This window comes from Bos indicus, chromosome 17 (assembly GCF_029378745.1).
Source record: "Bos indicus isolate NIAB-ARS_2022 breed Sahiwal x Tharparkar chromosome 17, NIAB-ARS_B.indTharparkar_mat_pri_1.0, whole genome shotgun sequence".
NCBI classification, from domain to species: Eukaryota; Metazoa; Chordata; class Mammalia; order Artiodactyla; family Bovidae; genus Bos; species Bos indicus.
Window position 1 is genome coordinate 16,934,418 of NC_091776.1, and position 26,315 is coordinate 16,960,732.

At 40.0% G+C, this 26,315-nt stretch overlaps 1 protein-coding gene across 5 annotated transcripts in view; it reads left to right on the plus strand.

Annotated features, from left to right (window-relative positions):
• Positions 1-26,315, plus strand: part of RNF150 (ring finger protein 150) — a 281,991-nt gene that overhangs the window by 156,896 nt on the left and 98,780 nt on the right. For all 5 annotated transcript variants that reach the window (XM_070769076.1, XM_070769079.1, XM_070769077.1 and 2 more), the window contains exon 2: positions 16,163-16,413. In XM_070769076.1, the coding sequence (XP_070625177.1) occupies positions 16,163-16,413 (251 nt within the window). The remainder of the gene's footprint in view (positions 1-16,162; positions 16,414-26,315) is intronic.

Here is a 26,315-nt window from a genome sequence, read left to right on the forward strand (position 1 = left end):
TCTCTTGTAATCTCCTCTCCTGCAATTCCATTATTCTGCTCCTTAATGAGACTTATATGTATATTGGTTTTTGTCCAAACTAAAATTAGAACTTAAAACATTTTATATGTAAACAGAAGGTTCTCTCAGCATTATTACTGGTTCCAATAAAAATTGAATTATTGTATAAGTCAATTTGGTATTCTACAATTTATTTTATGTCAGCATGGACTCTGGCATTTTTAACTGTTTAAAATTCTCACAAAAACTAGAAGTAAGTTATTTTTGAGTCTGATGTGCTGACTGTTCTATGAAAATACTTACACGTGGGCTATAAATAAAATACCTTATTTTATATTCATCACTCCCCCAACAATTATTACAAATTCACAGAAAATTCTGCACACTTTTAAATTAGGGGAAAATATGAATATTTTAAAAATGCGAGTCATTGATCATCTCAGATGTAGCTGAGGAACTAACATCAGTGAGTTCATTACTAGAGCTTTTCCAAAGAAAATAAAGTTGGCTGTCGTTAGCATCTCCTTTAAAGATTTCTTTTTTACTTCATAAAAGTTAGTTGTTATGGAGCCCCTCTAAGTGTAATGACAAATCTCCACTTAGGGTATCCGGTGCATAATTAAAGTGCACTTTAGAATTAAATGAAAAAAAAGCAGACTCACAAAGAGAACAAATTAGTGATTACCCATGGGGAGAGGGAAGGGAGGAGGGGCAGTACGGGGGTGGGGGAGTTGGTGCAGAGAGTGTTACTATGTGATTATATGAAATCATGTGTGTGAAACTTCCAAAAATTGTTAAGGTCTATAAAATTAAAGAATCATTCAAAAAAGAAAGATTACCTGGTCCATATGACTGGCATATGTTAATTCATAAATTATGATTTTGGCTTCATTTAAAAAAATAAAGTGCATTTTAGTAACTCCCAGCATTTGACATATTTCAAGTTGTTAGCAAAGCATTAGGAACCACAAATGACCAGTTTCTACTCAACTACTTGGATGAACCTTTACTGTTTTTAACTGAGAGGGCTTCTGGAGAAATCATATCAGCTAGTTTGCACTATAGGTTATCACTTTGGTTCCTGAATAATCAATTTCTGTACTCCTAAAGTTGTCCTACTTTGAATTTGTTTTTATCCCCTGAAAACTAATTTTTATTGTCCAGATTAAGACTGTGGTCCAGACAACATCTTTCCCATTCCCAGCAAATGTAGAAACACAAATTTCAGGAAGGATACATGGGTTTGAGGATATATTTGGCAGTACTAAGACAATCAGTTCAGTTCAGTTGCTCAGTCATGTCCGACTCTTTGTGACCCCATGGACTGCAGCATACTAGGCTTCCGTGTCCATCACCACCTCCCTGAGCTTGCTCAAACTCATGTCCATGGAGTTGGTGATGCCATCCAACCTTCTCATCCTCTGTCATCCCCTTCTTCTCCCGCCTTCAATCTTTCCCAGCATCAGGGTCTTTTCCAATGAGAAAGACAATAATGACACTGATAAAACCTGCCGTCTGTATTGTGGTTTTATATGGCAGCCCCTGTGCTAACATTCTTCACTATAAATTACCTCCTTTAATAATCAGACAGGATATTTCCCTGTGTATTTTTTCTCAGTGATCCTACAGTAAGATTGCTAATAGAGAATGAGGGTGGAAAAGAGCATATAGGAGGCATGAGGAGAGATATTAAAGATATGAGAGGAGGGCATGGCAACCCACTCCAGTATTCTTGCCTAAAGAATCCCTTGGGCAGAGGAGTCTGGCTGACTGCAGTCCACAGGGTCACAAAGAGTCGGACATGACTGAAGTATATAAAGATATGAGCTCATAAAGATATGAGCATGTAAACATGAAGACATGAGGTCATCACGTAGACAAAGGAAAAGCAGATCCAGAATAGAGTAGAATGGATGGTCTGCATTATGCTGAGTGAAAAAACTAAGCCAAAAACCAATCTCAAAATGGTTACATACTGCATGATTCCATTTATATAACATTCTAGAAATGACAAAATTACAGAGATGGAGAACAGATAAGTGGACATCAGGGATTTGGGAAGGGGAAAGCGAGGGCGAGGGGTTCATTTGAAAAAAGGAATCATAAATTTAAAGTGAAAACAGATGACTGGTGAGGTTTTTCTCTTAGCCGTGTTCCCATGATGAAGTGGGGGCATAGAAAAAAAGCAAACTTTGTAGGGCACTTTCTTTGGAGAAATGAAAGAGCAAGGGGGTTAAGAGTATTTTTAGAGGGGTTCTTATAATTATGGGCCATGTGATCTAGGTAATGAGAACAGAAGGGAAGCCAGGAGGAAGCTGATGGGTAGTAAGAAAGTGGCATCTTTGAGATCGGCTTTAATCTCAAAGAGAGATAATTGGCTATAACCCAGTACAAAATAAAAAGTTAAAAAGAGAGCAAGACAATGTTCCTTGACCATAATGCAACAATAACAATAATCAGATCAGATCAGTCGCTCAGTTGTGTCCGACTCTTTGCGACCCCATGAATCGCAGCACGCCAGGCCTCCCTGTCCATCACCAACTCCCGGAGTTCACTCAGACTCATGTCCATCGAGTCGGTGATGCCATCCAGCCATCTCATCCTCTGTCGTCCCCTTCTCCTCCTGCCCCCAAACCCTCCCAGCATCAGAGTCTTTTCCAGTGAGTCAACTCTTCACATGAGGTGGCCAAAGTACTGGAATTTCAGTTTTAACATCATTTCTTCCAAAGAAATCCCAGGGCTGATCTCCTTCAGAATGGACTGGTTGGATCTCCTTGCAGTCCAAGGGACTCTCAAGAGTCTTCTCCAACACCACAGTTCAAAAGCATCAATTCTTCGGCACTCAGCCTTCTTCACAGTCCAACTCTCACATCCATACATGACCACTGGAAAAACCATAGCCTTGACTAGACGGACCTTTGTTGGCAAAGTAATGTCTCTGCTTTTGAATATGCTATCTAGGTTGGTCATAACTTTCCTTCCAAGGAGTAAGTGTCTTTTAATTTCATGGCTGCAGGCACCATCTGTAGTGATTTTGGAGCCCAGAAAAATAAAGTCTGACACTGTTTCCACTGTTTCCCCATCTATTTCCCATGAAGTGATGGGACCAGATGCCATGATCTTCATTTTCTGAATGTTGAGCTTTAAGCCAACTTTTTCACTCTCCACTTTCACTTTCATCAAGAGGCTTTTGAGTTCTTCTTCACTTTGTGCCATAAGGGTGGTGTCATCTGCATATCTGAGGTGATTGATATTTCTCCCGGCAATCTTGATTCCAGCTTGTGTTTCTTCCAGTCCAGTGTTTCTTCCAGTCCAGTGTTTCTCATGATGTACTCTGCATATAAGTTAAATAAACAGGGTGACAATATACAACCTTGACGAACTCCTTTTCCCATTTGGAACCAGTCTGTTGTTCCATGTCCAGTTCCAACTGTTGCTTCCTGACCTGCATACAAATTTCTCAAGAGGCAGATCAGGTGGTCTGGTATTCCCATCTCTTTCAGAATTTTCTACAGTTTATTGTGATCCACACAGTCAAAGGCTTTGCCATAGTCAATAAGGCAAAAATAGATGTTTTTCTGGAACTCTCTTGCTTTTTCTATGATCCAGTGGATGTTGGCAATTTGATCTCTGATTCCTCTGCCTTTTCTAAAACCAGCTTGAACATCAGGAAGTTCACGGTTCACATACTGCTGAAGCCTGGCTTGGAGAATTTTGAGCACTACTTTACTAGCGTGTGAGATGAGTGCAATTGTGCGGTAGTTTGAGCATTCTTTGGCATTGCCTTTCTTTGGGATTGGAATGAAAATGGACCTTTTCCAGTCCTGTGGCCACTGCTGAGTTTTCCAAATTTGCTGGCATATTGAGTGCAGCACTTTCACAGCATCATCTTTTAGGATTTGGAATGGCTCAACTGGAATTCCATCACCTCCACTAGCTTTGTTCGTAGTGATGCTTTCTAAAGCCCATTTGACTTCACATTCCAGGATGTCTGGCTCTAGGTCAGTGATCACACCATCGTGATTATCTGGGTCATGAAGCTCTTTTTCATACAGTTCTTCTGTGTATTCTTGCCATCTCTTCTTAATATCTTCTGCTTCTGTTAGGTCCATACCATTTCTGTCCTTTATCGAGCTGATCTTTGCATGAAATGTTCCTTTGGTATCTCTGATTTTCTTGAAGAGATCCCTAGTCTTTCCCAGTCTGTTGTTTTCCTCTATTTCTTTGCATTGATCACTGAAGAAGGCTTTCTTATCTCTTCTTGCTATTCTTTGGAACTCTGCATTCAGATGCTTATATCTTTCCTTTTCTCCTTTGCTTTTTGCTTCTCTTCTTTTCACAGCTATTTGTAAGGCCTCCCCAGACAGCCATTTTGCTTTTTTGCATTTCTTTTCCATGGGGATGGTCTTGATCCCTGTCTCCTGTACAATGTCACGAACCTCATTCCATAGTTCATCAGGCACTCTATCTATCAGATCTAGTCCCTTAAATCTATTTCTCACTTCCATTGTATAATCATAAGGGATTTGATTTAGGTCATACCTGAATGGTCTAGTGGTTTTCCCTACTTTCTTCAATTTAAGTCTGAATTTGGCAATAAGGAGTTCATGGTCTGAGCCACAGTCAGCTCCTGGTCTTGTTTTTGCTGACTGTATAGAGCTTCTCCATCTTTGGCTGCAAAGAATAACAATAATAGTGATTACAAATGGCTAACTTTAAAGGTCACATATGTTTGGAAACTAAATGCATAGTACTAAATAACCTTTTCCATTGGCATGAAATCTGCTTCTTCAGATTTCAAAGTCATACAAATAAACTTTATTGTATAGTTTTCTTCATATAAGGCTAGTGTTTATTAGGCTTTTCCTTAGATATTTTATGACTTCTGTTGTTATAAGTATAGATCACATTTTCCATTACATATTCTGGTTAGGTATTACTGGTGTATAGGAACCTCCTAATTTTTGTATGCGGATCTTGAATCTTGTCTTTTACTGAACGTTCTTCTAATTTTAAAAGCTAGATTATCTTGACATTTTAGGTGGTCATGTGATTCCCCCAAATAATGACAATTTGTACTCTTCCTTGCACCAAAGAATTGATGCTTTTGAACTGTGGTGTGGAGAAGACTCTTAAGAGTTCCTTGGACTGCAAGGAGATCCAACCAGTCCATTCTAAAGGAGATCAACCCTGGGTGTTCTTTGGAAGGAATGATGCTAAAGCTGAAACTCCAGTACTTTGGCCACCTCCTGCGAAGAGTTGACTCATTGGAAAAGACTCTGATGCTGGGAGGAATTGGGGGCAGGAGGAGAAGGGGACGACAGAGGATGAGATGGCTGGATGGCATCACCGACTTAATGGATGTGAGTTTGAGTGAACTCTGGGAGTTGGTGATGGACAGGGAGGCCTGGCATGCTGTGATTCATGGGGTCGCAAAGATTCAGACATGACTGAGCGACTGAACTGAACTGAACTGAACTGTACTCTTCCTTTCCTAGACTTACCATTCTAATTCCTGTTTCTTTGTGCCAAACATCTACTTTAAACATTGGCTTGTGCATGTGTGTGTGCTAAGTTGCTTCAGTTGAGTCTGACTCTTTGTGCCCTTATAGACTCTAGCCCCCCAGGCTCCTCTGTCCATGGGATTCTCCAGGCCAGAATACTGGAGTGGCTTGCCGTGCCCTCCTCCAGGGGATCTTCCCAACATAGGAATGGAAGCCATGTCTCAAGTCTCCTGCATTGGCAGGCAGGTTCTTTACCACTAGCGCCACCTGGGAAGTCCTAAATATTGGCTCATCCTTGTCTTATTCATGATTTAAATTGAAAACTTCTAATGTTGTTTCTTCCATTTAATGCACTATTTCAAGGAGATGCTTTGTATCACATTAAGTAAATTTCCTTGTATTTCTCTTAATAAGAATGAGAAATGGGTGCCATTCTCAACATATGGCTTCCTTCTGTAAGAAGCTGGCTGCTTGACATCTCTCCATGTGAAGTCAGAGAAAGGGGGAGATAAGATCTGGAGTGCACATACTCAGCCATTTATGGATATGACCTTGGAGTAGCAAACACCATCACTACTCAACATCTCAAAGGCCAAATATTCATCACATGGCTACATCTAGCTAGCCTCAAGGAATGTTGCTGATGATTAATGCTTTTCACTCAACAGCCTGTGCCCATCTGAGACACTAACACCATAGAAGTGCAAGACAGCAGATGCTGGAGAACAGATAGCTACACCAGATAACCATGTGCTGCTCTCCTTTGATTTGTTAATGTACTGAAACGCATTAACACATTCTCCAATATTACATCACCCTCACCTTCCTAGGATAAACCTCTTGGATCATGAATATTTTTTTCTATTTGATTGGAATCCATTTGTGAATGCTTTTTTTTTGCATCTGTGTTTGTTAAAAATAATTTTTAAATTAATGCAGAGTGGTCCAGTGGTTAAGAGTCTGCCTTTACAATGCAGGGGACCCAAGTTTAATCCCTGGTCTGAAAACTAAGATGCCACATGCTGCGAAGCAGCTAAGCAGCAACCAGAGAATCCATGCAACAAAAGATCCAACCTGACACAATGAACACTGCCCTAAGACCCAATGCAGCCAAACAGATAACAAACATCAGTGCAGAAGGTGGTAATGCTTCACATTTCTATGGTTCACTGCAGTTTTTGTAAGTCCTTTCACATACATTATCTCAGTTGAGAATACATGATAATCGGAGCTGACTCTTTTAAAAATGATAATGAAGTAGAATGACCTAAATGAAATCCCTTATGATTATACAGTGGAAGTGAGAAATAGATTTAAGGGACTAGGTCTGATCGACAGAGTGCCTGATGAACTATGGACAGAGGTTTGTGACATTGTACAGGAGACAGGGATCAAGACCATCCCCATGGAAAAGAAATGCAAAAAAGCAAAATGGCTGTCTGAGGAGGCCTTACAAATAGCTGTGAAAAGAAGAGAAGCAAAAAACAAAGGAGAAAAGGAAAGATATAAGCATCTGAATGCAGAGTTCCAAAGAATAGCAAGAAGAGATAAGAAAGCCTTCTTCAGCGATCAATGCAAAGAAGTAGAGGAAAACAACAGAATGGGAAAGATTAGAGATCTCTTCAAGAAAATTAGAGATACCAAGGGAACATTTCATGCAAAGGTGGGCTCAATAAAGGACAGAAATGGTATGGACCTAACAGAAGCAGAAGATATTAAGAGGTGGCAAGAATACACAGAAGAACTGTATGAAAAAGAGCTTCACGACTGAGATAATCAAGATGGTGTGATCACTGACCTAGAGCCAGACATCCTGGAATGTGAAGTCAAGTGGTCCTTAGAAAGCATCACTACGAACAAAGCTAGTGGAGGTGATGGAATTCCAGTTGAGCCATTCCAAATCCTGAAAGATGATGCTGTGAAAGTGCTGCACTCAATATGCCAGCAAATTTGGAAAACTCAGCAGTGGCCACAGGACTGGAAAAGGTCCATTTTCATTCCAATCCCAAAGAAAGGCAATGCCAAAGAATGCTCAAACTACCGTATAATCGCACTCATCTCACACGCTAGTAAAGTAGTGCTCAAAATTCTCCAAGCCAGGCTTCAGCAATATGTGAACTGTGAACTTCCAGATGTTCAAGCTGGTTTTAGAAAAGGCGGAGGAGCCAGAGATCAAATTGCCAACATCCGCTGGATCATGGAAAAAAGCAAGAGAGTTCCAGAAAAACATCTATTTCTGCTTTAATGACTATGGCAAAGCCTTTGACTGTGTGGATCACAATAAACTGTAGAAAATTCTGAAAGAGATGGGAATACCAGACCACCTGATCTGCCTCTTGAGAAATTTGTATGCAGGTCAGGAAGCAACAGTTGGAACTGGACATGGAACAACAGACTGGTTCCAAAGAGGAAAAGGAGTACGTCAAGGCTATATATTGTCAGCCTGCTTATTTAACTTATACACAGAGTACATCATGAGAAATGCTGGGCTGGAAGAAACACAAGCTGGAATCAAGATTGCCGGGAGAAATATCAATAACCTCAGATATGCAGATGACACCACCCTTATGGCAGAAAGTGAAGAGGAACTAAAGAGCCTCTTGATGAAAGTGAAAGAGGAGAGTGAAAAAGTTGGCTTAAAGCTCAACATTCAGAAAATGAAGATCATGGCATCTGGTCCCATCACTTCATGGGAAATAGATGGGGAAACAGTGGAAACAGTGTCAGACTTTATTTTTGGGGCTCCAATATCACTGCAGATGGTGATTGCAGCCATGAAATTAAAAGACGCTCACTCCTTGGAAGGAAAGTTATGACCAACCTAGATAGCATGTTGAAAAACAGAGACATTCAGAGAAGAGCTAACACCTATCCTGCTCAAACTCTTCCAGAAAATTGCAGAGGAAGGTAAACTTCCAAACTCATTCTATGAGGCCACCATCACCCTAATACCAAAACCTGACAAAGATCCCACAAAAAAAGAAAACTACAGGCCAATATCACTGATGAACATAGATGCAAAAATCCTTAACAAAATTCTAGCAATCAGAATCCAACAACACATTAAAAAGATCATACACCATGATCAAGTGGGCTTTATCCCAGGGATGCAAGGATTCTTCAATATCCGCAAATCAATCAATGTAATACACCACATTAACAAATTGAAAAATAAAAACCATATGATTATCTCAATAGATGCAGAGAAAGCCTTTGACAAAATTCAACATCCATTTATGATAAAAACTCTCCAGAAAGCAGGAATAGAAGGAACATACCTCAACATAATAAAAGCTATATATGACAAACCCACAGCAAACATTATCCTCAATGGTGAAAAATTGAAAGCATTTCCTCTAAAGTCAGGAACAAGACAAGGGTGCCCACTTTCACCATTACTATTCAACATAGTTTTGGAAGTTTTGGCCACAGCAATCAGAGCAGAAAAAGAAATAAAAGGAATCCAAATTGGAAAAGAAGAAGTAAAACTCTCACTATTTGCAGATGACATGATCCTCTACATAGAAAACCCTAAAGAGTCCACCAGAAAATTACTAGAAATAATCAATGACTACAGTAAAGTTGCAGGATATAAAATCAACACACAGAAATCCCTTGCATTCCTATACACTAATAATGAGAAAACAGAAAGAGAAATTAAGGAAACAATTCCATTCACCATTGCAACGGAAAGAATAAAATACTTAGGAATATATCTACCTAAAGAAACTAAAGACCTATATATAGAAAACTATAAAACACTGGTGAAAGAAATCAAAGAGGACACTAATAGATGGAGAAATATACCATGTTCATGGATTGGAAGAATCAATATAGTGAAAATGAGTATACTACCCAAAGCAATTTATAGATTCAACGCAATCCCTATCAAGCTACCAACAGTATTCTTCACAGAGCTAGAACAAATAATTTCACAATTTGTATGGAAATACAAAAAACCTCGAATAGCCAAAGCAATCTTGAGAAAGAAGAATGGAACTGGAGGAATCAACCTACCTGACTTCAGGCTCTACTACAAAGCCACAGTTATCAAGACAGTATGGTACTGGCACAAAGACAGAAATATTGATCAATGGAATAAAATAGAAAGCCCAGAGATAAATCCACGCACATATGGACACCTTATCTTCGACAAAGGAGGCAAGAATATACAATGGATTAAAGACAATCTCTTTAACAAGTGGTGCTGGGAAATCTGGTCAACCACTTGTAAAAGAATGAAACTGGACCACTTTCTAACACCATACACAAAAATAAACTCAAAATGGATTAAAGATCTCAACGTAAGACCAGAAACTATAAAACTCCTAGAGGAGAACATAGGCAAAACACTCTCCGACATACATCACAGCAGGATCCTCTATGACCCACCTCCCAGAATATTGGAAATAAAAGCAAAAATAAACAAATGGGACCTAATTAACCTTAAAAGCTTCTGCACATCAAAGGAAACTATTAGCAAGGTGAAAAGACAGCCTTCAGAATGGGAGAAAATAATAGCAAATGAAGCAACCGACAAACAACTAATCTCAAAAATATACAAGCAACTCCTACAGCTCAACTCCAGAAAAATAAACGACCCAATCAAAAAATGGGCCAAAGAACTAAATAGACATTTCTCCAAAAAAGACATACAGATGGCTAACAAACACATGAAAAGATGCTCAACATCACTCATTATCAGAGAAATGCAAATCAAAACCACTATGAGGTACCATTTCACACCAGTCAGAATGGCTGCGATCCAAAAGTCTACAAATAATAAATGCTGGAGAGGGTGTGGAGAAAAGGGAACCCTCTTACACTGTTGGTGGGAATGCAAACTAGTACAGCCACTATGGAGAACAGTGTGGAGATTCCTTAAAAAACTGGAAATAGAACTGCCTTATGATCCAGCAACCCCACTGCTGGGCATACACACTGAGAAAACCAGAAGGGAAAGAGACACGTGTACCCCAATGTTCATCGCAGCACTGTTTATATTAGCCAAGACATGGAAGCAACCTAGATGTCCATCAGCAGATGAATGGATAAGAAAGCTGTGGTACATATACACAATGGAGTATTACTCAGCCATTAAAAAGAATACATTTGAATCAGTTCTAATGAGGTGGATGAAACTGGAGCCTATTATACAGAGTGAAGTAAGCCAGAAGGAAAAACATAAATACAGTATACTAACGCATATATATGGAATTTAGAAAGATGGTAACAATAACCCGGTGTACGAGACAGCAAAAGAGACACTGATGTATAGAACAGTCTTATGGACTCTGTGGGAGAGGGAGAGGGTGGGAAGATTTGGGAGAATGGCAATGAAACATGTAAAATATCATGTAGGAAACGAGTTGCCAGTCCAGGTTCGATGCATGATGCTGGATGCTTGGGGCTGGTGCACTGGGACGGCCCAGAGGGATGGTATGGGGAGGGAGGAGGGAGGAGGGTTCGGGATGGGGAACACATGTATACCTGTGGCGGATTCATTTTGATATTTGGCAAAACTAATACAATTATGTAAAGTTTAAAAATAAAATAAAATTAGAGAAAAAAAAATAAAAAATAAAAAAAAATTAAAAAAAATAAAAAAAAAAAGAAAAACAGAGACATTACTTTGCCAACAAAGGTCCATCTAGTCAAGGCTATGGTTCTTCCAGTAGTCATGTATGGATATGAGAGTTGGACTGTGAAGAAAGCTGAGCGCTGAAGAATTGATGTTTTTGAACTGTGGTGTTGGAGAAGCCGGGACAGTCCCTTGGACTTTAAGGAGATCTAACCAGACCATCCTAAAGGAGATCAGTCCTGGGTGTTCATTGGAAGGACTGATACTGAAGCTGAAACTCCAATACTTTGGCCACCTGATGCGAAGAGTTGACTCATTGGAAAAGACCCTGATGCTGGGAGGAATTGGGGGCAGGAGGAGAAGGGGACGACAGAGGATGAGATGGCTGGATGGCATCACTGACTCGATGGACATGAGTCTGAGTGAACTCCGGGAGTTGGTGATGGACAGGGAGGCCTGGTGTGCTACGATCCATGGGGTCGCAAAGAGTCGGACACATCTAAGCAACTGAACTGAAGTGTTAGAAAGTATCTACAAATGGAAACTGCAGGTTTCTCTTAGTATTGACTGAATTCTAAAGGACAATCCATGAAACTAAAATGAGAATTAGAGGAGAGAGAGGATACAGAGAATTGAAAAAGGATTTTTGCTTGCATGAATTCCGAGGAATTTTATCACTCTCCAGGATGTACGAGGAGGAATGGGACTGCCAGCTCTGTAAACTATCTAGCCCTCTGCTGGTTTTCTAAACATTCTGTTGAGAGAGTTTTTACAACCTGGTTTTGAATCCATAAGTAAAGAATTTCCCTGACATTCAACATTATTTGGCTTTTTGAACTTTTGATTCCTTACTTATCTGCATGTACCAAATTGTGCTAAGTTGCTTTGGTTGTGTCCAACTCTGTGCGACCCTACGGACTGCAGCCCGCCAGGCTCCTCTGTCCATCGGATTCTCCAGGCAAAAATACTGGAGCGCGTTGCTTTTCCTTCTCCAAATTAGATGACAGTTGAGCCCACGCCCAGGAAAAGGAAGCACGAAAACTCTGGGCCGCTTCTGCTGTTTGTCTGGCAGCTGGGTCATCTGTGTCCTGGTCACGGGACAGGGCTGAAGAGCTTTTCCAGGATACACGATAATTACACAGCAGTGATCACTCAAAAGTAGAGTGCCTTTGGGAGGAAAATAGATGGTAGGCTGACATCATTTGCAAAAAGAGGAGCTGCACATGACAATGACTGGGCATCAGAGTAAACATTTGTTGTTGTTATTTAGTCACTGCAGTTGTGTCTGACTCTTTGAGACCCCACGGACTGTACCCTTCCAGACTCCTCTATCCATGGGATTCTCCTGGCAAGAATACTGGAGTGGGTTGCCATGCCCTCCTCCAGGGGATGAACTCCCATCTCCTGCTTGGCAGTTGGAATCTTTACCACTGAGCCACCTGGAAAGTCCCAGAGTAAACATAAAATTGCCCCAATAGTGGGGTCTCTTTGTAGATTTTACCCATATAAAATATGCTTTGTTAACTTCTCTCTCCTGAGACTCAGAGCCTCCTGGGTGTCATAGATTTGATACTTAGGGCAGCACTTACCTCCGAGGAGAACTCAGCTGGGCTTTCAGCACTCTCTCCCCCATCACCCCTGGTTCTCCCTTTCTCCCCGCACCCCCCGCCCCCAGCCAACACACACATACCCTCAGAAGCAATTACACTCCAAGCTAACTGGAGAGAATCTTCCAGCTTCTCTGGAACACTGGCTGCATCTTCCAAAATGAAGCAAAGATCTGGGAATTTTCTGGAAACCCATATTGGTGCACACATCTCATTTGAATAGATTAGGTCCTATAGCAGATTTTGTGCATCGATCAGACTGCTGAAATAATTCACAAGTCTGCTTTGTACCATTTTTAGACACCCTAAATGCCAAGATTATTAATGACTATTTCTGTTGGTATAAATGGATGCCTTCAGTGTCTCTTTTTACCATGCACAATAAGTAGCCTAAAGTACAGGGAGAAATATCTCAGAATCCCATCTATTTTCTACCAACATTAGCCCTAGAAATTCATTATGAACATTGAAAATGCATAAGGTTGAGGTCCACATGAAAAGAACCACGCCATTTCCATTTTCAGTCTTTTTGAGCAGATATCATATATCATGAAAGTGCGGCAGTGGGATAAACAACACAGGTAGTACAACTGAGCACTTAGGTTTAAAATAAGTGCTTTAAAATAGCAAATTATACCTTACAGGAAAAAAAGATGTTTCCTTGTGTCCTGAAAGTGGGTGATGGGTAATGTAAAACTCTTCAGATATCCAAAATTTGGTTACCTATTTTTAACATGCTGAACTGAAGTTTGGAAAAAAACCTGTCCAGTTTCAAAGCCCAAACCTTCACTATCAGGCTCTGTGATATCTCTTTTTTATAAATGGTCCCTTAATATAAATAGATAATAGGAATATTGTAAGGACAGAAATGACTAAGTAAAGAGGCTACCAAATAGTAAATATGTTAAAAGCTCCACAGCTAAAAGAGCCAAAAGATAGATCCACCTTACAATAAAAATAAAAAAAAAAACCCAAAAATAGACCCCTGTATGTCTGAGAATTTAGGAAAAAAACAAATTGCATCCTATCTGTCTCCTCTCTGCCCATCACATTAAATGTGGTGTTTCTATTGAACCGCACTCAGATTGCTCAAGATTTAAATGTAAAAAGTAGAACTACATTTAAAGTACAGCTAAAAGAAATTTTAGATGAATATTTCTATCATCTTTGATGAAGAAGAGCTTCATTCACAGAGAATCAAAAGTAGAAGTCATAAAGGAATATATTGATGAAATTTGACTACTAAAAAGAGTGAAATTGGTCTAAGTCTGAGCATGCATGAGTGCTAAGTCGCTTCACTCATGTCCAACTCTGTGCGACCCCATGGACTGTAGCCCACCAGGCTCCTCTGTCCATGGGATTCTCCAAAGTCTGAGCATACAAAGTCTTATATAAATAACCCCGAGACCTCATCTCCAAAAAGAAAAACGGTCTCATTCTGGAACCTTGAATAGACTCACTTGAAAAATATATAAAGTAAAAAAAAAAAAAAAATCAAGTGAAAACTTATGATCTATCACTGACTAAATATCTACAGTGTGGCTCCAGTACCGGGGTGAACTTCACCAGGCCAGATTAGTCCAGTATACAAAGATCATATTTCTATAGAGCCAAAACCTGCCAGAAGCTCTGATTCCTCACAGAACCTCAGACCACATACAGCCATTAGCCAAAGTAAACATGACGAGAGAACGAGCATCAGGATTGTCAGTAAATTCTGCAGAGTTGAAATCTAAGCCATCGGTTTCAGTAATTCCCAGAAAGAACGGCCAAATCTAAACACTGTGTAGTTCTGTGATTTTTACAGTTGAGCCAGTGCAAAGGTTTCAGGAATTTAAAAAATCATATAGTTGATGTCTCATACATAGACACCTTTGTATCTAGCTGGCTTTTAAAAATATTCATTTGGCCTAAGTGAAATACCATCAAGGAATTTAGGATGGAAAAACTGCCTAGAGATCAAGGTCAAGGGAAAGCCCTAAATAGCTTCTAAGAAACTTGCAACACCCTGAACAAATATAATCTGGTAATTCTGTCTCACTGACTGACTTCAGTGCATGGATAAGGCCAGCTTTAAGCAGCTGAAGGGGTGTTTAATTCTCTCCAGAACCTACATCCTAATTGCAAGTTTGCAGTTTAATTTGTAGTGACCTCAAGTAATAGGGCATTTCCATGTGGAAACGGGGCCCATGAAGAACATTGTAGGATGGATTGGAGTTGAGGTACTCCCTGAAAACTAACCTAGGGATTGTTATTCTCATCTGAGCATCAGCCACTAGTGACATGTTGAGTTGGCTCATTTGGAGCTGATATCATTATCTTTACCAAAGACCCCTTACAGAGGCCTCTGAACTCCTCACCAAGAGGCTGTGCCTCAGAGTGCCATGAGGAGAAGGGAAAATGACCCAGATATCTCAGACTGAAGAAGGGTACCACTTTTGCTTCAAAATGTCCAATAAACAGGGGCTCCGCAGTAAGAGTATTTGAGAGTGGAGATGAAACCATCCTGGAGTTATCTGTACAGTTTCTCTCCTCTCTTTGCTTGGCATGAGGATACACAAAATGTTTACATTGAATTAGGTAAAATAAGCAGAAGATAATTCTGAGACTGTTATTTTATGTTGGCAGGTCATATTAGAGCTTGTTAAGAAAACTTGTTTAGCAGAAACAGATTCACAGATATAGAAAACACACTTGTGGTTATCAAAGGGGAGACAGAAGTGGGCAGGGACAAATTAGGGGTATGGGATTAACTAATTATTATGTATAAAGCAGATAAACAGCAAAGACATATAGTGTAACACAGGGAATTATAGCCATTATCTTAATAACTCACAATGGAATGTAAGCTACAAAAATTCTGACTCACGATGCTATGTACCTAAAATTAACAATGTTATAAATCAACTATACTTTAATAAAAAGAAAAATCTGCTTTGTGATTGCTTTGGATATTGTAGGAGAAGCCTGTCTTGGAAATGATTAATAGAAGTCTATGACTGAGTGCTCCTAGTGTCTGTGAAGGGGAAGGAGAGAACTCACAGACAGATGGTGTAAATTTGGGTATTTTATCCTTTGCCATGGGGCGCAAAGTACCTTTTCCCCTCTGTGGAGTGACTGTGAAATGCAACATAGAACTGTAAACTGGGCTGGTTGGGAGGGTCCATCTTTCCTGGGCCAGGGCCAACACCACCTTGGGGAGCTAGAAAAGGAGCAGGATCATGACCTCGCTGGTACCAAAAACAGGCATTTGTTTTAGGTTCTTTACTCATCTGTAAGACAGCAGCATCCCATAGTAGCTGAAGAAAGGAAAATTCACCTCCATTTCTGGCTGGGAATTAGACCTGGCTGTCTGGTCCGGCACAGACTCATTGAAAGAAGTACCATTATTTGATGCATGTTATTCTGTTCACACACTTTCCGGTGATCTTCTCTTTCATCCCCTTACACTTGTTGTCCTCTCACAACAGGTGTCGAAGACATCGTGGCAATCATGATCCCTGAGCCCAAGGGGAAGGAGATAGTAAGCCTGCTGGAGAGAAACATCACTGTGACCATGTACATCACCATCGGGACCCGGAACTTGCAGAAATACGTGAGCCGCACCTCGGTCGTGTTTGTGTCCATCTCCTTCATCGTGCTCATGATCATTTCCCTTGCCTGGCTGGTCTTCTACTATATCCAGAGGTTTCGATATGCAAATGCCAGGGACAGGAACCAGGTGAGTAGCAGAAAGTTATACAAGAAAAAAAAAAAACTTAAAAATTATTACCACAGTAAGACATTATGGTGTAAACTTTGGAGATCACAGAAAATGCCATGACCAAAACCAAACTTACCTATGATGCCCCTACTCAAGATAAACACTGTTAACATTTGCTGCAGAGGTTTTCAGGTCTTTTCCAGGTATACGTATTTTAATGTCTTGCTAACATTGTTCTGTAACATGGACATGCTTTGTTCCACATTCCTATTGCTCATTCATGGGACAGTTATTTACTATTTAGACAGTGCCTCAGTTGGTGAAGAATCAGCCTACGATGAAGAAGCCCCGGGTTCGAACCCTCAGTCAGGAAGGCCCCTGGAGAAGGAAGTGGCAACCCACTGCAGTATTCTTGCCTGGGAAATCCCACGGACAGAGGAGTCTGGCTGGCTGTAGTCTATGGGGTTGCAAGAATCAGACATGACTAAGCGACTAAACCACCAGACACAAATAAAGGGGGAAAGAGGACAAGAGCTAAGATTATGCTAATTGTATCAGTATAATATGGAAAGAGCCAGAATTTCCTCCTTGAGAACAGAAAGAAACAAAAATAAATAAATAAAATATATTTTGAAAGCAATACATTTTGGAACAGGTAAAGCATACTCTTAGTATAAAATGCAAAAGGTATAACCCAGGTCTCCCACATCACAGGCAGATTCTTTGACATTTGAGCTACCCGGGAAGCCCAACATGGTATACAATGAAGAGTAATTACATTCCCATGTCTGTCCCTCAGTTATGCAGTTTTTCTCTCCGGAATATCTTCTCACCCAAGGAATTTTTTTATGCGCTTACAAATACTTGTGTGTGTGTGTATGTGTGTGTGTGTGTGTCTAAACCAATAAGAGCACATATAAATCTGTACCAATATTTCTCACGTCATCCTAGAGATTAATTCCTATCAACACTCAATCCAAGCTGTCTTCTCATTTCTAATGACTGTATAGGCAGACTTTGGAGATACTGTGGGTTTGATCCCTGACCGCTGCAATGAAGCAAATATCTCAGTAAAGCAAGTCGACAGGAATTTTTTGGTTTCCCAATGCACATAAAATTATGTTTACACTATACTGTAGTCATAACATTATATCCAAAAAAGTGTACATACCTTAATTTTAAATACTGCCTAAAATGCTAACCATTATCTGAATCTTCAGCGCATCATAATCTTTTTGCAATAACATCAAAGATCACTGACCACATATCACCATGACAAATATAGTAATAATAAATGTTTGCAGTATTGTGAGAATTTCCAAAATACGACACAGAGATACAAAGAGCAAATGCTGTCAGAAAATGGCACCTATAGACTTGCTCAATGCAGCGTTGCCACAAGCCCTCAATTTATAAAATACACAACATCTGTGAAGCACAGTAAAATGAGGTATGCCTGTATAATGTTTTATTTTCTGCATATACTACATTTATTTGTTGCTGCTGCTGCTGCTAAGTCGCTTCAGTCGTGTCCAACTCTGTGCAACCCCATAGACGGCAGCCCACCAGGTTCCGCCATCCCTGGGATTCTCCAGGCAAGAACAGTGGAGTGGGTTGCCATTTCCTTCTCCAAATACATTTATTTAGCCAGCTCCTATCAATGAATGTGTTTTCCCTCACCAAAAAACAAAACCGAGCACACACACACACACAAATGTACATGTGACACAGCGCGTTTGTGAGTGTATCTGTATGGTAAATTCTGAGTGTTATAGCTAGGGCAATAGTATGTGTATTTTACATTATAATGTGCTGTGCTTAGTCGCTCAGTCATGTCCGACTCTTTGCAACCCCATGGACTGTAGCCCATCAGGCTCCTCTGTCCGTGGAATTCTCCAGGCAAGAATACTGGGCTGGGTTGCCATTCCCTTCTCCAGGGGATCTTCCCAACCCAGGGATCAAATTCAGGTCTCCAACATTGTAGGAGGATTCTTTACCATCTGAGCCACCAGGAAAGCCTTTAAACTATAATGGATACTGCCAAATTGTCTGCCAGAAAGGTTGAACCAATTTATACATGAACCAGCAATATAGTAATACTGATACTAATATAAACAACATTCCTCCAGTAGGATATTAATACTGCTTATCCTAACATATGGGGCTTCCCTGGTGGCTCAGAGATGAAGAATCCCCCTGCCAATGAAGGACACGTGGGTTTGATCCCAGGGTCAGGAAGATCCCCTGGAGAAGAAATGACAAGCCATTTCAGCGTTCTTGGCTGAAAAATCCCATGGACAAGGAGCCTGACAAGCTATAGTGCATGGGGTCACAAAGAGTCGGACACAACTTAGTGACTAAACAACAAATACTAACATATACAACAATATACTAATAACAAGCACTGTTTCCAGTATCCTTACCATATAAATGTTACAGCTTTTTTCGTTGTTTGTGATTTAAAAAGATAAAAATGGCATCACATGTTTCTGATCACAAGTTCCGTTAAATAGAAAAAGTTGTTTTTCTTTGAAGTATCTGCTTATATTATTAGACCACTTTTCAGTTGAGTTGTTGGTCACATTGACTGATGTGTATAAGCTCTTTACTGGTCAGAGTAGTTAACTCTTTGTGGCACTGCTACAGATTCCATGTTTTTCTTCTAAACTTATCATTGTCTCTGGTGTATCTTTGGGGGTGTTACATAACTGAATCTACCAATGTTTTATAGCTCCCAAGTTTTATATCATAAGGTCTTCCATAGTCCAAGATTATAGAAAAACAGTATTTCATCCACTGCTTTTTTTTTTTCACTTTGACGATTAAAACTCTAATCTACAGAGAACTTATTTTGACTTAAAGAATCGAGTACAGAGCCAACGTTATTTTTTTTTCAGATTGCCTACTGGTTTTTGTAACTGGTGTTTATTGAATAATTAATCTTTTCCTTTTCATATGCAGAACCTCCCCCATTTAGCATATATTAGAGCTCCATATGTGGTTCTGTTTGTACGCTCTATAAAATGTAGCTTTAATCTGTCTTTTCACATTCTGATAGCATACTCTTTTGAATATTTTAGCACCATACTATGCCTCATATCTGTTCATGCTCATCTTCTTTTATTGCTCTGTCTTCGCTTTTTTCATGTGTATCTTTGTATGAATTTAGCATCACTTTAAGCTAGTTTTTTTAATTTATAGAATAATTTAGAAATCTATAACCTAATGATGTTGAATCTTCCTATCTAAGAATGATACATGTTTTCCCTTTATTTAACTATTCTTTTTATTCCCTAATAGCATTTTAAGTATCCTCATTTAATCTTGCACATAAGAAATGTTTATTCCTAGTTCATTGTATTGCAGTTATAAATGAAATCTTTTTAATATGGGAAGACTTTTGATTTTTGTTTATTTTGCACATTACTATAATTTAATAATTCATGTATTCAATAATTTATTATTTAAAATTTTATTATCTTAATACTGATATTATATAGTATATATTAAATACAGGCATGTTATATGAGTTCTCAATATATTTACATACATAATCTTCTTAATAACCTTATAGTAGATAATTTTATTGTCCCCGTTTTACAGAGAAGGAAACAGAAAGTTTAAATAACTAGCCCAAGGTCACACAGCTAGTTATTATTTAATAGAGACAGCAATTGAACCAATATCACAGCTTCAGAACATATGCTCTTAACCAGTATATTATAGTGTTTGTAATTGTTTGAATTAGTCTACCAGGATTACACTAATAATATGAAGTGAATGATAATATATTACTTCTTTCAAATTTTCAACCTCCTTTTTCCTTCTATTGTCTAACTTCACTGACTTGTGTCTCTAGAACCGACTAAAGTAATAGTGGTAATAGTGAGTGGTAATAGTGAGCATCAGTATTTATGGGAGCATTCTGAGTTTGCTGCTGCTGCTAAGTCGCTTCAGTCGTGTCCAACTCTGTGCGACCCCATAGACGGCAGCCCACCGGGTTCCCCCGTCCCTGGGATTCTCCAGGCAAGAACACTGGAGTGGGTTGCCATTTCCTTCTCCAAAGCATGAAAGTGAAAGAAGTCGCTCAGTTGTGTCTGACTCTTAGCGACCCCATGGACTGCAGCCTACCAGGCTCCTCTGTCCATGGGATTTTCCAGGCAAGAGTACTGGAGTGGGGTGCCATTGCCTTCTCCAATTCTGAGTTTAATGGATTGTTTTTATCATTTCTCAATTTTATTATTTCCCCATGCAGTCTTCTAGGTCGAGATATATATTTAACATGTTATGCAAATGTAAACATAGTCCTATTTTATTCAGAGTTTTAATCAGGAATGTATTTTTAACAAATGCCTTTCAACAGCGATAGTTCTGACTTTTCTCTTTTGATCTATTAATAGTAGTTTAAATTAACGGATTTCCTAATATTGAGCCGTCTTGAATTTCCAGTACATAACTAATCTTCTAATGTGTGCTGAATTGTTTTGTTCATACCTTATTTAGTACATTATTTACTTTTTACCTTGATATTCGCATGTGAAATTTGCCGGTAGTTTACCTTTTAAATTTGTATTTATGTATGTATCTTTGAGACTGCCGGGGCTTCGTTGCTGTGTGCGGACTTTGTCTATTGCAGTTAGTTGGGCGCTCCTCTTCGTTGCAGCACTCTCACTGCAGGCTTATCACTGTGGTGGCTTCTCTTGTCGTGGAGCACAGCTCTAGGAGCACCGGCTTCAGCAGTTGCAGCAGGCAAGCTCAATAGTCGCAACTCATGGGCTCTGGAGCACTGGCTCAGTATTTGTGATGTCCAGGCTTAGTTGCTTCATGGCATAAGGGATCTTTCCAACCAGGGATCGAACCCGTGTGCCCTGCATTGGCAGGCGGATTCTTATCCACTGCGCCACCAGAGAAGTCACGATTTACATTTTGTCATGTTTAGGCAATAGTGCTACTGGTTTTTTAAGAAGAATTTGGAGATTTTGTTCCATTTTCTTTAGTTGGGTTGTAGTGTCCAACATGGCAGTCACTAATCATGTGTGACTATTTAAATTAATTGTAATAAAATTAAATTTAAAATTGTGTTCCTCAGTCATACTAGCTACATTTCCAGTTGCTTCTGGATGGCAGGGCATAGATAGGACATTTTCATCATCATGGAAAGTCCTGTAGGATGGCCTAATTCTAGAACCTTTTAAAGAGTGTTGGAATTAGGTTAAAAGCATCTTCCTGCAATGTGGGAGACCCGGGTTCGATCCCTGGGTCAGGAAGATCCCCTGGAGAAGGAAATGGCAACCAACTCCAGTATTCTTGCCTGGAGAATCCCACGGATGGAGGAGCCTGGTGGGCTACAGTCCATGGGGTCACAAAGAGTTGGACATGACTGAGCGACATCACTTCACTTCCCTTAATGTATTATAGGGCTTGCTTCCATTATAGTTGGTAAAGAATCCGCCTGCAATGCAGGAGACCCTGGTTCGATTCCTGGTTGGGGAAGATCCCCTGGAGAAGAGATAGACTACCCACTCCAGTATTCTTGGGCTTCCCTTGTGGCTCAACTGGTAAAGAATCCACCTGCAATGCAGGAGACCTAGGTTTGATCCTGGGTTGGGAAGGTCCAGCTGGAAAAGGGAAAAGCTACCCACTCCAGTATTCTGGCCTGGAGAATTCCATGAACTATATAGGCCACGGGGTCACAAAGAGTTGGACACAACTGAGCGACTTTTGCTTCACTAACGTGTTTTAGATTTTTTGGTAAGCCAATAAATTCAAAGTTTTTTTAGGAGGACAACTCTTTGACTTTCTATTTATTTTATGAAAACTCATCTGTTTAAATTTTCTATAGAATCTGGAACAATTTTTTGAACATTTTTATTGCTTTTTTTGACTCTCAAAATGATGCATGTTTATTCTAAAAATTTTGGCAATCAGAAAAATACTAAAAGAAAACAAATCACTCATCACCCTACTGACTTGTTAACAATTAAGAACATTACCTTCCAGACTTTTAACTCCATATGTATACATATATTCAGTAAATTGTTGTCATATGTGTGTTATAGATGCATGAGATACAGACACACGTGTTAGACATATAAATTTGTGTGGTTTTTTTATTAAATGGTGAACATTTCCTCCATCATTAAGTAATATTTAAAACATGATTTTTAGTAGCTACATAGTAGTCAGGTTCTACCTCCTAAAGCGAGCAAGTTATTTTATGCTTTAGATTTCTAAAGAGGAATATGCTTTCTTTTTTTAGTTATAGTGAGGATTAAATGGCTTAATGTGTCTTATATTTTAAGATCCCTGAGCATAATTACTCACTTACAGAGCTCTCAATGAATGGTATCATTATTACCATCATATAAATTGCATAACCATTACATACAGTTCCAACTTTGATACTTTTACTGAATATTCTTGAACTTAAGTGGATGCATTACCGGTTAGACACAAGGCAGTGAAACTAGATATGGAACAAAAAATAAGTTCAGTTCCACTGGTTCCTCAAGGTTACATTTGAAGAACCTGTACAAATATAAATCAGTTATCACAAAGATACTTACCAGCTGATCCAACAATGATAGAGATGGTACCCCTATCTTTTTGAGTCTAGAGCTAATCCAAGCAGTCTTTGGGAATTTGAGGCAAGGATGAAACTTTTAGTCTTGAATCAGTTGAGTAACTGTTTCCAATGCTAGTTCTCTTTGTGCAGGTAGATATAGATTGCATTTCTGTCTTGACATGTGCAACTCTGTGACGTATGTGAAAAGGAAATTAGAATGGATGGCATGAAGTGGATGAGGTTTAAGTTTTTACTCTGCTCCCTCTTTATTAACTTTCCTTGAATTACAGGATGCTACCTTTGGTTCACTCAGTGAATTTGGATCATGCTGAAAACAGTATTTCTTGATCAAAATAGACATCATACTTTAGCCCTTTTACGAATGAAATAAGGATCTATAATTTCCCTTAGACAAATATTTCTCTTTTGATGGGGAGTGCTTCATTCCAGTCAACAGAAAGTTACAGTTGTTTGAGCTATAGCTTTAGTAAGCATCAGGTAAACTGAAGTCATTTATTTTTACTGAAGCATTATTGGCCCTTCCAAAAAGAGGAACTCTCAGGTTAGATGTTGACTCACAGTCTAAAATGGACTATCAAAGGCATTAATGTTACATTGGTGAAGTATCTGGCCATTCCAGTATGTAATTAAGAGACCGAACTTGAAGTGGCCAGCAGCACACCTCAGTCTCTGCCTGGCTTGGTGCAGGTCACACTTAGAAGAAAGTCACCATCATCTTCCATGATCATTAGCCCTTTCAGATCATTTCAATATAGCGTCCGATGGAGTAATTGCTAGGTGTTCATTATGGTAGTAGTGTCATTGCAGCGTCTTTAAGATGACGACATGGAAGATTAGGGCCATGACTTGAAATGGAGAGGGAGACTTGACTGGTGTGGCATGTTTCCTAAAGACACTGTACCAAGATGGTGCTAGTGTGTGGTGATAGTTAAAGACACAGCTTTGTAGTCAGATGGGTCTGGACAGCAATCTTTGGCAGTTTCTAGTGGTGTGATCTTGTTTGGGTCCTTACCTTTCTGTGCCTAGATTTCCTCACGTGTAAGCTGGGAATGCCCATAGGTCATCCCCACAGGCTTGATGCAAGGACCCAATGAAAAAATGCATGTAGGTTATCAGAGAGTTGTTAACAAGATTGCATGTTTTGGACTACAGAAAGATTTATTGCAGGGCCGGTCAAGGAGAATGGGTGGCTCATGCTCAAAAAAAAACCCAACCTGGGTTGTCTTTAATGAGTAAAGCGTCTCTTAGAAAACAGTATTTCCCTCCCAAATTTAAATAGACAAGTTCTTACATAACTCACATATAGTTAAGTCTGGATAGGGGCTTTGCGTCCCAGGTGACACAGTTTGAAATAAAATGGAATTATTTTTCCGGAGTTAGGAGGAAAGGAGGACATATCCATAGACTACAGAGAAAAAAACCTGGCGTTCTTGGAAAATACCTTCCCATGCAACAGTGTGTTTTAATTCACAATAACACTGTGTACACTGTTTTTAGAAAAAGGCAAAAATAAAAGTGTTCATTTAAAAGTAAGTGTTTGCCACCCCCGCTCCAGACTCTTTGTCAACTTCCCTCCCTCTAGCTCTCCCCAGAGGAAACAAGCCTTAGCACTTCCATTTCTATGCTTCCAGAAGTTTCTGTGTCTATAAATAAGAAAAGTTCCTTTCCACGTTTATTATTATACATACACGAGGACTCTGCCTTCACATGGCAATATATTATAGGGACATCACAGGAAATACACATAAAAACAGATGTGAGCCCACTTGGAGGACTGCAGGAATCAGGAACAGGTGATGGGTTCGGACTAGAGTAAGCGAGATGGAGAAGCCAGATGGGCATCAAATTAGGACAATATTTTGAAATTCCGTGGATTTGATGTAGCATATAAACCAGTTATCCTAGTTTATACCTGCCATACTAGCCTTGTGCTTCCCAGATGGCGCTAGTGATAAAAATCCCACCTGCCAATGCAGGGTACAGAAGAGACATAGGTTTAGGCCCTGGGTGGGGAAGAGCCCCTGGAGGAGGATATGGCAACCACTCCAGTATTCTTGCCTGGAGAACCCCAGGACAGAGGAGCCTAGTGAGCAACAGTCCGTAGGGTTGCAAGGAGTCAGACAGGACTGAAGCGACTTGGCACACACGCACATACTAACCTAATTATTAATAACCCACCCATTTTATTCTCACAAGTGTTCCAGTTTAGATAATAATCATATGGTTATCTTATGTGTGAGGGAAACCGAAGAATCAAGGGTACAATTAGGTCAGTTCCTGCAACATTAACTGAAACAGCAAAAGCAGAAAAAGAGGCCCAGAAGGGCCAGAGAAGCCAGAAATGGGGTATGGAGATAATAAACTGTAGAAGCCAACACAACGTTGTAAATCAGCTATACTTTAATTTTTAAAAACAAGCAGATACTAAATAAACATTGAAAAAAAGAAGCCTGTTAGATGGAGATGCCTGGTAGGTATTTGATATACAAGCTGAAAATTTAGGAGAGAAGAGGTGGAGGTGGCAATGTAAGAGTTATCTGTGTAGAGATGCCATTTAAATGGTCAGAACAAAGTGAGTGCCTCCTGGAAATGGGCATCCAGAGAAGAGGCCTGAAGACAGCCGGGTATACACTTGTGCCCCAGTCTTTCTCCCTCCATCATATTACTTTTATTTGCTTTATTTTCTTCCCAGTTCTTGTCACTGTTTGAAACCATTTCCTCCTTGCCCTGTACCTTCCCCTGGCCCACAGGCTCTCTTATGGAGTGGAAGCAAGGGTGCTGGTTAGCAGACACCACAGCCTCATGCTCCCTCTGGACCCAGTTCTCCTTGGCTCAGGGTCACTGCTCTGCTGTGGCTTTCACTCATATCGCGTATCTTTGATGAAGCTCTGTCCTCTTTTCTCCAGGACCAGGCTGCTTGGGGACCTTGCCATCAGCCAGCCTGTGGATGCCTGAGTCCAGAGTCTATTTCAGGCTCATGGAGGTGGCTGGACCCCTGTACTCCAGTCCTGAACAAACCCTGTGGCCCGGAAGAGCCCATGAAAGCAGCCCATGAAAGTGTTAGGGTACAGGTTGGCTCGGAGCACACACGGGACCCTTAGGTGGGCTGCTTTTCATAATGTCACATTCCAGCCAACAGAGTCTCAGCTCCGACCAAGCCCAGAGTTCTCTGCTACATAATCAAACAGACCCAGACATAAATGGGACCCTCTCAGACAGCTAAGTGAGGATCTAGGATACTACCAAGGCTGATGTGTTAGGAGCTGGAACCTTGTAAGGATGAATAGAGTGTTTGCTATCTAACTCTGGTTTTGGAGCAAAGTAGAATCAGAGA